Source organism: Stenella coeruleoalba (genome assembly GCF_951394435.1).
Source record: "Stenella coeruleoalba genome assembly, chromosome: 17".
NCBI lineage: Eukaryota > Metazoa > Chordata > Mammalia > Artiodactyla > Delphinidae > Stenella > Stenella coeruleoalba.
In genome coordinates, this window is record NC_137163.1 from 6,639,056 (window position 1) to 6,656,031 (window position 16,976).

Consider the following 16,976-nt stretch of genomic DNA (forward strand, 5'->3'; position numbering starts at 1 on the left):
GTTATTCAGATTGTATGTTTTTTATTGTTCTATTTTCAAGGTCACTGATTCTTCTAGCAGGGGTGGGGATGGGCTGCAGTGTTGTCTGTGGGGTTTGAGTGTTGCAGGATGGCTATTGCCTAAAAGGTTTCTGTCTTGTGAGGCTGTCCCTTTCCTGGCCCGTTGGCCAGCGAGAGCAGGCTCTTGTTGGAGCTGTTTTTTCCCGTGCCTGTTGGTGCTTCTGCTTCTGAGTCCGAGCGGGTGAAGGGAAAGCCCCGGGCACTTACTGTCTCAGGTTGCAAGGTGGTGTGTTAGCTGCTCTTCCACCTTCTCTCTGACTTTCACAGTCTTATGTGTATTTTATCTGTGACGTCCAGGGTTTTGGTTGCACTTAGTGGGAAGAATAGGGAAAAGTATATCTGCTCCATCTTTCTGGAACTTTTTGCCACAATATATAGTTTTAAAGACTTTATTTTTTGAAGGGAAGTTTTAAGTTTTCAGCAAAACTGAGAAGAAGGTACAGATCTCCTATATCCCCCCTGCCTACACGTAGGCACAGCCTCCCCTGTTATCAACATCCCTACCAGGGTGGTGCATTTGTTACGGTTGGAGAACCTACACTGCCACATTGTCATCACGCGAAGCCCACAGTTTACATTAGGGTTCACTCTTGCTGTTGCACATTCTGTGGGTTTGGGCAGATATGTAGTGACGTGTATCCACTATTACGGTATCATGCAGAATATTTTCACTACCCTAAAAATCCTGTGTGCTCTGCCTGTTCAGCCCCTCCACCCCAAGTGTGGCCACCTTTTTACTGTCTTTTTACTGGAGATCTTTTTACTGTCTCCATAACTTTGCCTTTCCCAGAACGTCATATAGTTGGAATCATACAGTATGAAGCGTTTTCAGATTGGCTTCTTCCGCTTAGTAATATGCATTTCAGGCTCTTCCATGTCTTTTCATAGTTTGATAGCTTATTTTTTTTCTTTTTCTTTTAATTGAAGTATAGTTGCTGTACAGTATTATGTAAGTTTCAGGTGTACAATGTAGTGATCACAATTTTTAAAGGTTATACTGCATTTATAGTTATTATAAAATATTGTCCATATTCCTGGTATTGTACAATATATCCTTGGAGCTTATTTTATCCTTAATAGTTTGTACCTCTTACTCCCATACCCCCGTATTGCCCCTTCCCCCTTCCCAATAGCTCATTTCTTTTTAGTGCTGAATGACATTCCATTGTCTGGAGGTACCACAGTTTATCCATCTGCCTACTGAGGGACATCTTGGCTGCTTCCAAGCTTTGGCAGTTAGGACAAAGCTGCTATAAATATTTGTTTGTAGCTTTTGGTGTGGACACACATTTTCAACTCCTTTGGGTAAATACCCAGGAGCACGACTGCAGGATTCTATTGTGAAGTACGTTTAGTTTTATAAAAAACTATCAAACTGTCTTCCAAAGTGGCCGTGCCGTTTTGCATCCCCATGAGCAACGTAGGAGAGATGTGTAACCACATCCGTGTACGTTGGGAGCCTTCAGGCCACGCAGGCCGCCACACCCCTCCATGCCCCGTTATCTAACCCCTGATGGCTTCTGCCATTTCTGCCAGTTGCTTTCCCACGTGGAGGGCCTTGCCGTGTATGACCTGTCCCTGGGGCTACCTTCCCGCCACTTCCTTTTCTTACCCCCATAATGCCCTGCTGGGTTTTTGTCAGCTTTCATTTGGATGAAGCACGTTTCAGGGTGTGGCTGGGAGTCCGTGTCTCTGAGTAGGTCCCCGCAGCTCTCCTCCCTCCTCCTGGTCTCCGATGGTCTGGCCTGGCCTCGGGTAGATGCGAGGGCCCTCACGTGGGCCCTCGCTCTCTTGGCGCTTGGAAGGAGGAAGTTGGGATGTCGGGACCAGCTTACCTGTGCCATCTCCCTTCCCCAGAACCCTCTGATGCCTGTGTGTTTCCAGTGAATCTGGCTGCTGTGTTTGTGTCATGCCAGTGTCATTAAACCCAGACTGAAAAGCACCACAGGGCGGACTTCTGTCCTGGGCTACCTCTCCAGCCCTTTATACTGTGAGTGAAGGAGTCAGTGCCGGGCCCACGGGTACACAGCCATTCAGGGGCTGGGATCCCGGACCCTGCCCGCCTAGTCCCGGCTGTCCCCACGAGACCTTGCACACTTTGAGGCCACTTATAACGTTGCTTCTGTCAGAAAACGTATTTTGAGTTTCTGCTCGGGGTCCCTGAGACCCCCAGGTCAGCGACACCAGATACCCCGTCCCTTCCTTATGTGTGGAGCTCAGCACTGGGGGGCGGTGGGAGGGAGGAGGGCCCAGGGCGTGGGGGGAGATGGGGCAGCGGGCAGCAGAGGCGTGTGCGTGGGGTGTCTCTGTCTCTTTCTGTCCCTGGACGCGCAGCAGAAGCTCTGTGCTCAATGACGCTGTTCTTCTCAGGGGGATGGGCAGGTGGTTGTCTCTGCTCCATGTGCTTCTGTGTTGCCTGTTACACAACGAGCACGGATTCGCCCTGCGACTTCTGTAATAATTAATAATAATAATTTACAAGGTGGCTTAAGGGCCGAGAGACCTGGAATGCCTGGGTCGCGTCCTGCTCTGGTCGTCCCACCCTTGAGTCCCTGCAGGAGATGCACTTACAAAGGACAACAGCGAAAAGGAAAGGACGCCCTTGATTGTGTGCTGGGCCGGACGTCCTGTGAGCGGCCGGAGCACACGACTTCAGCTCAAGGCTGGACTGACCTTCTCGCCTGTTTACTCGAGGGCCTGAGAATGGGGAGGGGCCCCTCAGGAGCAGGCCAGCTCCAGCCGACGTGTGGGCTGCCCGTTGCCAAAGGAGGAGGGGGGAGGGAGGCCTGGCCACGCCATGCCGTGACCTGTCAGCTCCCGGTGGCCGTTCCTAGGGTCAGAGGGGCCCAACCGCACTCCCGGGACCAACAGGCCCTCCAGTTCATGACCTTCCTCTGGGAGGAGTGGTCAGAGGCCCTTGTTCATCTCTGGTTCCTAGGCAGGGGTGAGCAGGTAGGGGGTCAGAGGTTGCAGACAGGACCTGGCTGTTCCTGGCTGGGAGTGTTTGCAAATCAGAGTTCAGAAACGAGGACTTTATGCAGTTATTTTAAGATTTTTCCTTTTTAACAGTACAGAGTAGCTGATTAAAAACTGGCAAAAGTTCATGGAAATTGGATGCTCAGACCCCAAACCTCTGTGATTTTCCTTGTGCTGAACACGTCATTTTCCCTTTGAATCCTTTTGTTAAGGACGGGTACACAGTAATTGAACCTAAAGATGCATCCAAATTGTGGCATCTTCATCAGAATTTGCTGACAACATAATTATGATTATATTTCAGGGCGTAAGATCCAGTTTTTTCATATTAGTCTACTATAAAGAAATGAAAAGAGCTGCTTTGTTGTTATTTTGGTAGGTTAACAATTCTTAATATTTGTGGGATGCGGCCTGATCTGACACTTTCCTTGCATGTTTTGGCATCTTGCTGATACACCGCTGTATGAACATATCTAAAGAGTGCACGGTTTCCCTCCTTGTCAGAGGCCTGGGGGCGGTTCGCAGAGGATGTTCCAGAGGGAACACTGCCGGGGCTTCTGAACAGGCCGCTCCTAGTACAAGACTGCACGGCTGGGAGCACAGCTGGCCCCCACTGGCCCGGTGCGGGAGGCTCCTGTAGTCCCGCTGGCTGTTGTGGGGCCGTGTTCCCTGCCAGCGCTGACCCCGGAAGGACCGAGTGGCCCATCGGAGACGCTGGGCCTGGCTCAGGTAAAGCTGGGCCCTGCCTCGAGGTCAGCCTCTCCAAACCCCAGTCCTGACCCTGTTGCGTGGGGACGAGAATCCTGGCGGGCCAGGAGGTGGGGGAGTGCGTGAGGTCATGTTGTGGGGTGTGGCCTGGAGCCCGAGTCAGGGCCACTTTCACAGGCCATTCAGTGCCTCCTCCTGGAAGCCTTCCAGGCACTTTAGCCGAGGATCCCTGCCTTCCCTCTTCCCACCATGTCTGTTGTTTGCAGCACCGGTCTTGGCTGGCTTGCACATTCCTTGAACGCCTTTCCTGGCCGGGCTGGGGGACATGGCCTTGAACAAGAGGCCGCCCTGCCTGAGCTGCTCAGCGCTCATCACTGAGCCGTGTCCTGACTCCTCTGTTTACCTGTTGCCTCACTTCTCAGGAGGTCTAGCAACCTTCCTGAGTTTTAAAACTCATATAGGCTCATTGTGGAAAATCCATAAGTGCCTATAAAGAAGAGTCCGGCAGGCAGGGTCTTGCTGTATTTCCTTTCAGCCTGGCCATCTGTTCTTCCATCCATCTGCCCGGAAACCACGTGTCCCCATTGGGAACAAAGTCACGTACGTACCGAGTTGTGGTGTGTCCCACTCTGTAGAGTTGAACGTTTATTCTGAGCATTTTCCGTGTCACTCAGGTTCTTCGAAAATATGATTTTCAGCAGCTGCGTGGAGTTTCTCTGGCGGATGTGCCCTGACGTGCCCGCTGCAGAGCACGCGGTGGCTTCTGGAGCTTGACAGGGGCCTCCGTGCTGAGCATCTCTGCGCACAATCCTGTCCGCGTTGCGGATGCTCCTGAAGACTGGATCTCGAGAAGTGGGACCGCTGCTCAGAAGACACGAGCGGGCGTCTTCGAGGGCTCCTGGCCCCTTCGCTGGTGGCAGGGCGTGTTCCTGTCAGCCATTCCGAGTGCGGGCCCCGCGGCGGGGCTGCTGAGCCGGGCTCCCCGGGACCCGCTGGCTTCTGTGGTCTCAGTGCAGATGTCGGTCCCCCACGCTGTCTCCCTCGCATGCTCCTCTGTGACAGTTGTCCTTGCTCATGTGTGCTTGTCTCTGCCTGCACCTCGGGGACCCCAGGCCCAGCACTGGACGTACGGTGGGCATTCGGGAGATGTACTGATTGATGGCAGATGGCCAAGGCCAGGCGGCACTCCGGGCTGCTCAGGCCTCCAGGCTCTGTGGGACACGGGGCAGTAGGTTAGTTACAGCTGATGCCAACACTTGGTCACATGCAGATGCAAAAGTAGTTGTATTTGTTTGGTCTCCAGACAATGCCTGGTGTGCCTGGGAACTAAGGGACCCCTCACAGTAACCCTGTGGTCCCCGGCAGCGCTGCTCTGTTACGTGTCGCAGAATTCCCTTTCTCCTGAAAGCATAACGGGAATCAAGAATACGTCCTGGTCTGTAGGGAAATTGTTTCAGTAAAAACCCTAAGATGCCATTGTTCTGGGCGTGTCTGTTTCCCCCGTGGGCTGGTGGCCTCCTCTGTGCAGGACCTCATGCCTGATTCATCTTTGCGTCCCTGGTGCCTGCACTGGGGCCCACCCTGTGGCCGCTGCTCTGTGGATGCCGAAATCACCAAGAAAGAACTTGATACGTAATTTGGGGATTATGCTCTGCTCTGTAATGATTTTCATTTCAGACTCAGTTGGCTACAGGGATAAGCGTTTTAGCTGTAACTTGGAGGCACTCAGCTCATGGTCTGCAGCCAAACAGAGTTCATGTCCACAGCAGGTGGCAGAGAGTCTGGGTTTGACCTGGGCAGGTTGCGTCTCCTCCCCGTCTCAGTTTCCTCCACTGTGGAACAGGGGTGACAGACCCCCTTTTGCCTAAATCATAGGGTCGTCATAGGAGCAGCAGGGTACACGTTGAAAACCACATGGCCTCTTATGAAGAAAAAAGCTATCACTTAATCTCTTCCTGTTTTGGAAGCATTTTGGGTTCCTTAGGAATCAAGCATTTCTTGGAAAAAAATAAAATATCGATTGACGGTATTCATGAGAGATTTTCATTGACGAAGCAATGTTCTGCTTTGTTAAATTTCTGTTTCATGTGCCATTTGGTGGGAAAGAATTCTCGTAGGTCATTATCTCACCAGCTTACTCATGGAGAAAACCCTTTCTCTGAAGGCAGAGAGGGCCTCATTTCTGTGATGGGGCCTCGCGGGCTCCATCCTCATTGTGGCGGCACCGTGTAGGTCCACTGCTTTGCCTCCTCGTCTCCTTTCTGATCTTGCTGTAAAGAGGAGGAAAATGGGGTCGGGGAGATTGGGGGAGTGGCGATCAAGAGAGATTTTTGTTTGGTTTTGTGGTAAGATGGGAGCAGTCATGGCGTGCAGAGGGCAGCAGAGTATAATTGCTTTAAAATGGTGTGTTAGTTTCTGCTTTATAACAAAGTGAATCAGTTATACATATACATATGTTCCCATATCTCTTCCCTCTTACGTCTCCCTCCCTCCCACTCCTCCAGGCGGTCACAAAGCACCGAGCTGATCTCCCTGTGCTATGCGGCTGCTTCCCACTAGCTATCTACCTTACGTTTGGTAGTGTATATATGTCCATGCCTCTCTCTCGCTTTGTCACAGCTTACCCTTCCCCCTCCCCGTATCCTCAAGTCCGTTCTCTAGTAGGTCTGTGTCTTTATTCCTGTCTTGCCCCTAGGTTCTTCATGACATTTTTTTTTCTTAAATTCCATATATATGTGTTAGCATACGGTATTTGTCTTTCTCTTTCTGACTTATTTCACTCGTATGACAGACTCTAGGTCTATCCACCTCACTACAAATAGCTCAATTTCGTTTCTTTTTATGGCTGAGTAATATTCCATTGTATATATGTGCCACATCTTCTTTATCCATTCATCCGATGATGGACACTTAGGTTGTTTCCATCTCCGGGCTATTGTAAATAGAGCTGCAATGAACATTTTGGTACATGACTCTTTTTGAATTATGGTTTTCTCAGGGTATATGCCCAGCAGTGGGATTGCTGGGTCATAAGGTAGTTCTATTGGTAGTTTTTTTAAGGAACCTCCATACTGTTCTTCACAGTCGCTGTATCAATTTACATTCCCACCAACAGTGCAAGAGGGTTCCCTTTTCTCCACACCCTCTCCAGCATTTATTGTTTGTAGATTTTTTGATATGGCCATTCTGACTGGTGTGAGATGATATCTCATTGTAGTTTTGATTTGCATTTCTCTAATGATTAATGAAGTTGAGCATTCTTTCATGTGTTTGTTGGCAGTCTGTATATCTTCTTTGGAGAAATGTTTATTTAGGTCTTCTGCCCATTTTTGGATTGGGTTGTTTGGTTTTTTGTTATTGAGCTGCATGAGCTGCTTATACATTTTGGAGATAATCCTTTGTCAGTTGCTTCATTTGCAAATATTTTCTCCCATCCTGAGGGTTGTCTTTTGTTCTTGTTTATGGTTTCCTTTGCTGTGCAAAAGCTTTGAAGTTTCATTAGGTCCCATTTGTTTATTTTTGTTTTTATTTCCATTTCTCTAGGAGGTGGGTCAAAAGGATCTTGCTGTGATTTATGTCATAGAGTGTTCTCCCTATGTTTTCCTCTAAGAGTTTGATAGCTTCTGGCCTTACATTTAGGTCTTTAATCCATTTTGAGCTTATTTTTGTGTATGGTGTTAGGGAGTGATCTAATCTCATACTTTTACATGTACCTGTCCAGTTTTCCCAGCGCCACTTATTGAAGAGGCTGTCCTTTCTCCACTGTACATTCCTGCCTCCTTTATCAAAGATAAGATGACCATATGTGCGTGGGTTTATCTCTGGGCTTTCTGTCCTGTTCCATTGAGCTATCTTTCTGTTTTTGTGCCAGTACCATACTGTCTTGATTACTGTAGCTTTGTAGTATAGTCTGAAGTCAGGGAGCCTGATTCCTCCAGCTCCGTTTGTCGTTCTCAAGATTGCTTTGCTATTCGGGGTCTTTTGTGTTTCCATACAAATTGTGAAGTTTTTTGTTCTAGTTCTGTGAAAAATACCAGTGGTAGTTTGATAGGGATTGCATTGAATCTGTAGATTGCTTTGGGTAGTAGAGTCATTTTCACAATGTTGATTCTTCCAATCGAAGAACATGGTATATCTCTCCAGCTATTTGTATCATCTTTAATTTCTTTCATCAGTGTCTTATAATTTTCTGCATACAGGTCTTTTGTCTCCTTAGGTAGGTTTATTCCTAGATATTTTATTCTTTTTGTTGCAGTGGTAAATGGGAGTGTTTTCTTGATTTCACTTTCAGATTTTTCATCATTAGTGTATAGGAATGCCAGAGATTTCTGTGCATTAATTTTGTATCCTGCTACTTTACCAAATTCATTGATTAGCTCTAGTAGTTTTCTGGTAGCATCTTTAGGATTCTCTATGTATAGTATCATGTCATCTGCAAACAGTGACAGCTTTACTTCTTCTTTTCCAATTTGGATTCCTTTTATTTCCTTTTCTTCTCTGATTGCTGTGGCTAAAACTTCCAAAACTATGTTGAATAAGAGTGGTGAGAGTGGGCAATCTTGTCTTGCTCCTGATCTTAGTGGAAGTGCTTTCAGTTTTTCACCATTGAGGACGATGTTGGCTGTGGGTTTGTCATATATGGCCTTTATTATGTTCAGGAAAGTTCCCTCTATGCCTACTTTCTGCAGGGTTTTTATCATACATGGGTGTTGAATTTTGTCGAAAACTTTCTTTGCATCTATTGAGATGATCATATGGTTTTTCCCCTTCAATTTATTAATATGGTTTATCACACTGATTGTTTTGCGTATATTGAAGAATCCTTGCATTCCTAGAATAAACCCCACTTGATCATGGTGTATGATCCTATTAATGTGCTGTTGTATTCTGATTTCCCCTTTTATGGCTGTTAGTATTTGCCTTATGTATTGAGGTGCTTCTATGTTGGCTGCATAAATATTTACAATTGTTATATCTTCTTCTTGGATCGATCCCTTGATCATTATGTAGTGTCCTTCTTTGTCTCTTCTAATAGTCTTTATTTTAAAGTCTATTTTGTCTGATATGCAAATTGCTACTCCAGCTTTCTTTTGGTTTCCATTTGCATGAAATATCTTTTTCCATCCCCTTACTTTCAGTCTATATGTGTCTCTAGGTCTGAAGTCGGTCTCTTGTACACAGCAAATATATGGGTCTTGTTTTTGTATCCATTCAGCCAATCTGTGTCTTTTGGTGGGAGCATTTAGTCCATTTACATTTAAGGTAATTATCGATATTTGGAATAATGGGAATATTTCTATTCCCATTTTGTTAATTGATTTGGGTTCGTTATTGTAGGTCTTTTCCTTCTCTTGTATTTCTTGCTTAGAGAAGTTCCTTTAGCAGTTGTTGTAAAGCTGGTTTGGTGGTGCTGAACCCTCTCAGCTTTTGCTTGTCTGTAAAGGTTTTAATTTCTCCATCAAATCTGAATGAGATCCTTGCTGGGTAGAGTAATCTTGGTTGCAGGTTTTTCTCCTTCATCACTTTCAATATGTCCTACCAGTCCCTTCTGGCTTGCAGCGTTTCTGCTGAAAGAACAGCTGTTAACCTTATGGGGATTCCCTTGTGTATTATTTGTTGTTTTTCCCTTGCTGCTTTTAATATGTTTTCTTTGTATTTAATTTTTGACAGTTTGATTAATCTGTGTCTTGGTGTATTTCTCCTTGGATTTATCCTGTATGGGACTCTCTGTGCTTCCTGGACTTGATTAACTATTTTCTTTCCCATATTACGGAAGTTTTCAACTATAATCTCTTCAAATATTTTCTCAGTCCCTTTCTTTTTCTCTTCTTCTTCTGGAACCCCTATAATTCAAATGTTGGTGCATTTAATGTTGTCCCAGAGGTCTCTGAGACTGTCCCCAGTTCTTTTCATTCTTTATTCTGCTCTGCAGTAGTTATTTCCACTATTTTATCTTCCAGGTCACTTATCCGTTCTTCTGCCTCAGTTATTCTGCTATTGATCCCATCTAGAGTATTTTTCATTTCATTTATTGTGTTGTTCATCGTTGTTTGTTTCATCTTTAGTTCTTCTAGGTCCTTGTTAAAGTTTCTTGCATTTTGTCCATTCTATTTCCAAAATTTTGGATCATCTTTACTATCATTACTCTGAATTCTTTTTCAGGTAGACTGCCTATTTCCTCTTCATTTGTTAGGTCTGGTGGGTTTTTATCTTGTTCCTTCATCTGCTGTGTGTTTTTCTGTCTTCTCATTTTGCTTATCTTACTGTATTTGTGGTCTCCTTTTTGCAGGCTTCAGGTTCGTAGTTCCCATTTTTGGTGTCTGTCCCCAGTGGCTAAGGTTGGATCAGTGGGTTGTGTAGGCTTCCTGGTGGAGGGGACTAGTGCCTGTGTTCTGGTGGATAAGGCTGGATCTTGTCTTTCTGGTGGGCAGGTCCACATCTGGTGGTGTGTTTTGGGGTGTCTGTGGACGTATTATGATTTTAGGCAGCCTCTCTGCTAATGGGTGGGGTTGTGCTCCTGTTTTGCTAGTTGTTTGGCATATGTTGTCCAGCATTGTAGCTTGCTGGTCGTTGAGTGAAGCTGGGTGCTGATGTTGAGATGGAGATCTCCGGGAGATTTTCGCTGTTTGATATTATGTGGAGCTGGGAGGTCTCTTGTGGACCAGTGTCCTGAAGTTGTCTCTCCCACCTCAGAGGCACAGCACTGACTCCTGACTGCAGCACCAAGAACCTTTCATCCACACGGCTCCTTAATTTGGGATGATTGGTTGTCTATTCAGGTATTCCACAGATGCAGGTTACATCAAGTTGATTGTGGAGCTTTAATCCGCTGCTCATGAGGCTGCTGGGAGAGGTTTCCCTTTCTCTTTGTTCTCACAGCTCCCGGGGCTCAGCTTTGGATTCGGCCCCGCCTCTGCATGTAGGTCGCCGGAGGGCGTCTGTCCTTTGCTCAGACAGGACGGGGTTAAAGGAGCAGCTGACTTGGGGGCTCTGGCTCACTCAGGCCGGGCGGGGGGGGGGGGGGAGGGGGGAGGGGCACGGAGTGCGGGGCGGGGCTGCGGCGGCAGAGGCCGGCGTGACGTTGCACGAGCCTGAGGCGCGCAGTGCCTTCTCCCGGAAGTTGTCCCTGGATCCCGGGACCCTGGCAGTGGCGGGCTGCACAGGCTCCCCGGAAGGGAGGTGTGGAGAGTGACCTGTGCTCGCACACAGGCTTCTTGGTGGCGGCAGCAGCAGCCTTAGCGTCTCATGCCCATCTCTGGGGTCCGCGCTTTTAGCCGCGGCTCGCGCCCGTCTCTGGAGCTCCTTTAAGCAGCACTCTCAATCCCCTCTCCTCGCGCACCAGGAAACAAAGAGGGAAGAAAAAGTCTCTTGCCTTTTCGGCAGCTCCAGACTTTTCCCCGGACTGCCTCCTGGCCAGCCGTGGCGCACTAACCCCTGCAGGCTGTGTTCGCGCCGCCAATCCCAGTCCTCTCCCTGCGCTCCGACCGAAGCCCGAGCCTCAGCTCCCAGCCCCGCCCGCCCCGGCGGGGGAGCAGACAAGCCTCTCGGGCTGGTGAGTGCCGGTCGGCCCTGAGCCTCTGTGCAGGAATCCCCCCGCTTTGCCCTCCGTACCCCTGTTGCTGTGCTCTCCTCCGCGGCTCCGAAGCTTTCCCCCTCCGCCACCCGCAGTCTCCGCCCGCGAAGGGGCTCCTAGCGTGTGGAAACATTTCCTCCCTCACGTCTCCCTCCCACTGGTGCAGGTCCCGTCCCTATTCTTTTGTCTCTGTTTTTTCTTTTGCCCTACCCAGGTACGTGGGGGGTTTCTTGCCTTTTGGGAGGCCTGAGGTCTTCTGCCAGCGTTCAGTAGGTGTTCTGTAGGAGTTGTTCCACGTGTAGATGTATTTCTGGTGTATCTGTGGGGAGGAAGGTGATCTCCGCGTCTTACTCTTCCGCCATCTTCCCGGAAGCCCCCCTCTTCTGAATAACTAGGCTTTAAAATGCTTAGGCCCTGGATTCTACCTCAGCAAGTTTCTGCCTAAAACTGAAGTGGATTTAGGCCCTAACTGGCTTCTGAATAACTAGGCTTTAAATGCTTGGGCCTTGAATTGTACCTTTGCCACATTCTGACTAAAACTGAAGAGAAGCAGAGTTTCGAGAGCATGTCATTGAGGCGGTGGGAGAGGCTGGGGTTTGGAGCACATGGGACACGGCGTAGCCCTTTTTTTTTTTTTTTTTTTTTGCGGTACGCGGGTCTCTCACTGCTGTGGCCTCTCCCGTTGCGGAGCAACAGGCTCCGGACGCGCAGGCTCAGCGGCCATGGCTCACGGGCCCAGCCACTCCGTGGCATGTGGGATCTTCCCAGACCGGGGCACGAACCCGCGTCCCCTGCATCGGCAGGCGGACTCTCAACCACTGCGCCACCAGGGAAGCCCCGGCGTTGCCCTGTGTCCTGTGCCTTCCCAGGTGAGGGCCGGCCGAGCAGTCTTCCAGGTGTAGGCGCTCAGGGTGCGTTGTAAAAGTGAGAAAGCATCAGCAGCGTTTCCGTGCTGGTCTGCTTTCTCTCACCTCCACGAGCTGCTGGAATGTGTTCGACATTCTGCCTGCCCCGGGGTGAACCACGCCGCATTCAGCCCCCTTCTGTGCCGCTGCTGGGCCCTCTCTCCTCCCGGCAGGAGCGGCAGGTGGGCGGCTGCTCCAGGAGGCTCTGGCACCGCCTTCTGGACGCTTCAGTGAAATGGGAAGCCAGTCGGCAGCTGGCTGTGAGCACGGGGCCGAGGAGGGAGGAAGAGGCGCGATAGACTTGTTTGCCATTGGCAGAGTCGGTGGCCTCGACGCCTTGCACGAGGCCGTGTTAACAGTCCCCGTGAGGCTGGCGGTGGTGCGTGTCGGGAGCCCGGCAGCGTGGGGTGGATTTTCAGCGGTTACAGCGGCCGGGCGAGAGCACTGAGTAGGTGGAGGCTTGCACTGAATCAGGGCGTGGCTTACTGAGCCTCCTGGGTTCCCGCTGCAGAGGAGACTTGTTACCTGCATTTCCTGTTCAGTGTTGCAACCGAGAGATCATTACTACCTCTCCGAGTTCATCCAGCCTTACAGCATTTAGGGTCTGGAGTTGGAAATTGAACCTTCAAAGCCATCATACCAATTCTTCCTTTCAGTGTGAATGTGGGAAAACAATCTAGCTTTTGTTATTGGATCCTAAATTTAATATTCCTATATGTGCCTGTAATTATTTTATTGGACTCAAAAATGAGTTGCTTTCCCCATATGTTTTCCAGCCTAGTATAATGGGATGAACCATAATGGACTGTTAATAAATATTTGTGAACGGTGGTAATGCTTTAAATAGAAATCAAATGGCTTAAGCAAGCAACAGCTTCCCATTCTCCTTGTTCTTAGTTCCTGTGCCCGCCAGTGAAAGGTGCTTGGCCCTTAAGAAGTGCTGTTTTGATCATTTTTTCCTTGCACCTAATTTGAGTGCGTCTCACTAGAATACTTCATTGTTGTCAGTGTGGTTCATTCATTTGAAGGTTGCATTAGTTTTCAAGTTCCATATTCATTTCTTACTTTGCTATGTGAATCCCGAACCTAGGCTCTTGAGTGGATTAGGGTAACAGGGAGGTCCATATTAGACCCGGTCCAGAAGGACTGAGGTTTTGGAATATTGAAGAAAGAATTTCCTGGCAACCGGGGCCACCTGAAGTTAGAAGTGAGCTGCCTGGCCGTGCAGCGTCCACCAGAGGGACACACCTGTTGGTGCCTGGCGATTGCTCAGAAGAGCAACCTTCAGTATTTTTCTTTGGCATTTGGATGTAGTCACTGTTTTGGTGAAAATGAAATAACATATTTTGCTTTTTTTTTCCTTACAGAAAACCCAGCCATCTTCATGTGTAAATGTTGTAACCTTTTCTCACCAAGTCAATCGGAACTCCTCTCCCACGTTTCTGAGAAGCACGCAGAAGAGGGGGTTAATGTGGATGAGATCATCATTCCCCTGAGGCCTCTGAGTACCCCTGAACCCACCAACCCAGGCAAAACCGGAGATGGTAAGGGGGCTGGGGTGCTGGGCGAGGGCGGCACGCCCACGGTGTGCCTGAGGGCGATGATGGTGCTTATTTGCTCTCAAATACTTTGATTCTCAGTTTCTGTCTGGTGGGCATAGGGTCTCATAAAAATCCAAATCTCCAACCGGAGGTCACAATAATTTCCATTTGTAGATCTGCTCAAGTAAGATTGTGTGTTTGAATTCCCTGTACCCAGGCTCTGTAGGTGTTCCTCCAATGCCTGGTTGGTAGATGGAGGGATGAATGAGTGAATGAATGAATGAATAAATGAAAGGAATTGACACCATCCAGCCGGGTAAAAAGCACGAGCTTATTGTCAGACAAGCATGTTTAACCCAGCGCCAGCACCTGCTACTGCATTACCTGAAGCAAATGATGTTACTCCTCTGAGCCTCACTTTGCTCATCTGAAAAATGAAGACAAATCTGCCTGTCGCAAGGGGGTCTGTGAGGATGAAGTCAAAGATATGGTGACAGCACCAAGGATGATGCCTGGAACAAAGAAGATGAAAGGGAATCTGTTATGATAACATACATCATGAATGAATAAGGATATATAATCTTCGAAACAGCACGGCTGGACTGCTCATCTGTACCTGCAACAGGGATTCCCATCACAGAGCTTTGATTCGCAGAATCCTTCAGGTTCACAGTCAGTGTCAGAAGTGAGACACATCTTGTTTGCAGTGTCCAGACACTTCCTACTGAATGGCATCAGATGCAGCAGGTGGATGGATTAGAGAAACCATCCAGGCACTGTAATTAGGTCCCCACAGATGAAGAAAATATATAGTATAGGAGGAGCAGCTGAAAACCAGAGTCAGAAAAAGTCCCCACAAAACTATCTTCATACGATGAGAGATGATGGCCAGTCTCCTGTGCAGAAGCTCGATCTGTGGCAGTAAACGTCCCGTCGCAGGATTCGTTAGTCACACTAATAATCCAATTGCTCTTTCTTGGGAATATTTACACTGGCATTTCTGAAGAGGCTGGCTTACTGATCATCTGTCTGACACCGTTAACAAGGAGAGACTCCAGACACAAAATGTTTTGTTTGAGTCCCTCTGGCCGTTCCCAGGGTACTCAGAGAAACACGCCTGACAGAAGATTGAGTTGTTGAGAAGTTAGGAGAAATTCTACTTGTTACTGGCATAAGGTGAAAACTCTCCATTCCCAACATCTCGGCGCTCACGGGAGTTTCCTCCATCACCTGGCTGCTCCTTCAATTGTTGGGCTGCATCCTGCAGGCCTACAGGGCCTGTGCTTGTCCAGCTTCAAGGCCGAAGAAAGAGCCCAGAGTCAGCAACAGAGGCATCAGGGTTTTAATGGGTGGGGGAGCTTACAGGTCTGAAGCAAAGTCTGGGAGGGACACCCCACCGTGTGCGGGGCGTGGAGGGCAGGACATGGGGCAGTCTTTGCTCCGGGGGGAAGGGGAGGTTACCAGGTACAGGGGAATTGATGTCAGCTGGGCTCATTAGTTAGGAGGGAAACCAGTTGAGGGGCACGCCCCTCACCACCCCTTTGATAAGCTATCACTAGCTGGGGCCTGGGGCAAGACGGAGGAAGGTCAGTCATGTGAGTAGGGTGTAGGTGAAGCAGGCCCTGACCGGGCAGGGGATGGACAGAACAAAAGAACAGCCATCTGAGGGGCCTGGCCATACCCTCCACCCTGCGTACCCTGCACGACCCTTACAGTCTTGGTCCGCTCATCTTCCTTGATATCCCTGGGGTCAGGTATGTAGGGGACACTGCAACCAGACACCACAGTACAATATGGCCAAAGTATCATGAGTAAGATACCTAGAACTGTATGCTCAGAGCAGTCATTTGCCACGATGTGGGCACATTTTGGAGCCAAGTGCGTACAAGGTCAATGGAGAGGGAGTCAATGGCAGCAGTGCCCTGTCCAGTTATAAGGAAGGTAAGGCCATGTCTGGTTTTCACAAACCCAGAGCCACCCCATGGGGAGGGGAAGGCCCGGCTTTAAGGGGAACATTCTGGTGGCCTAGCCAGGAGTCAGCAGTCACAGTACAGGTCTGCCACCCATGTTATGTTGGGTGCAGTGAGGGGTGGACCCATTAGGTCTTTCTAACCAAAAAGCAGTTAATCCCACTAGTTGGACTTGTGTGTCCAGAAGCCAGCCTATTCCACTCCACCCAGCGTAGCCCAGGGGGGGCTCATAGGCAGTCAGTTGTACAGTAACGTTTACCGACGGGGGTCCTTCTGATGTACTGGCACATGGGACCAGAAGGGGTGAGTCGTCTTCCCCCATGGTCGGTAGTCCCCACATAGTCGCGTTAGCCAGGTCGATTTTTCATGGAAACCTGGGGGAGGGCGGCAGCGGCATCTCGCTGGACACTCAGCAACTAGACTCATTTCCTTCGCTCAGGCTAGGGACGCAATGTAAGACATCTAACAGGCACAACGCAGGGGAGATCATGACAATTTAGCACAATACGGGCAGTAACCACATCTAGATACAATTCAGAAAACTCTCCAGTAATAGGAGAACGTGTCTAAAATCGTATATACAATGGCCACCTAGTTTTACCTTGGATGTCTGAACCGTTTTGGCTTTCCAATGCATTCCCTTCCTCAATGGCCAAAGCAGATGTACAATGCCTGTCTGAAAGGCCAAAAGACAGGCTGCTCTGGTCAGTAAAGTTTAAGTTAAACCATGTATAAGCCGGAATGACTTCCCCATACTGCAGTATGTGCAGATTTTTCCATCATTTCGCCTTTTGATTGCACATCTTCCAGTAGAAAGCACTGATGATCAAAACATTTGTCCCGAGATGCTGGGGTGCTTTCTCCTACCCCAGGTTCAGATCATGTGGGTGCTAGGCCTCCTGTATATTCACCTAGTCGTTCACATTGGGGGAAAACTAATCAGATCTCGTGAACAGGCTCAGGTATGTTAATGGGGGAAACACTTTATAGGTTATACATTTTATTACTTATACCCAATTGTCACACAAGCATTGTACATGTGCTTTTAGCAGCAGACTTAAAGCAAGCAGTGTCGTACTTCATGAGTGCTTATACTCTGTGACAGTTTCACTAGATCATTTTCTTTCAATCCAGAACATCAGGGCAAAAGTATGGCTAACACAATAACTTTCATAAATACAGACCTCAATTAACAGAACTAGAATTTAACATCCACTGAAACATAATACTGTTCTCTCTAAAAC

The 16,976-nt window shown here is 48.6% G+C and overlaps 1 protein-coding gene across 7 annotated transcripts in view; it reads left to right on the top strand.

Moving 5' to 3' along the window:
* The window catches only part of ZFAT (zinc finger and AT-hook domain containing), a 376,612-nt gene that overhangs the window by 17,127 nt on the left and 342,509 nt on the right, over positions 1-16,976 (top strand). For 4 of the 7 annotated variants that reach the window (XR_013824727.1, XM_079902394.1, XM_079902391.1 and 1 more), the window contains exons 1-2: positions 11,601-12,185; positions 13,589-13,765. Coding sequence is in view for 6 of the 7 variants with exons in the window: in XM_079902394.1 (XP_079758520.1) it covers positions 11,882-12,185; positions 13,589-13,765 (481 nt within the window). In the remaining variant the exon portion in view is untranslated. Of the gene's footprint in view, positions 1-10,860; positions 11,296-11,600; positions 12,186-13,588; positions 13,766-16,976 lie in introns of those variants that run through there. The other 3 variants (XM_079902395.1, XM_079902393.1, XM_079902396.1) reach the window with 2 other exon arrangements.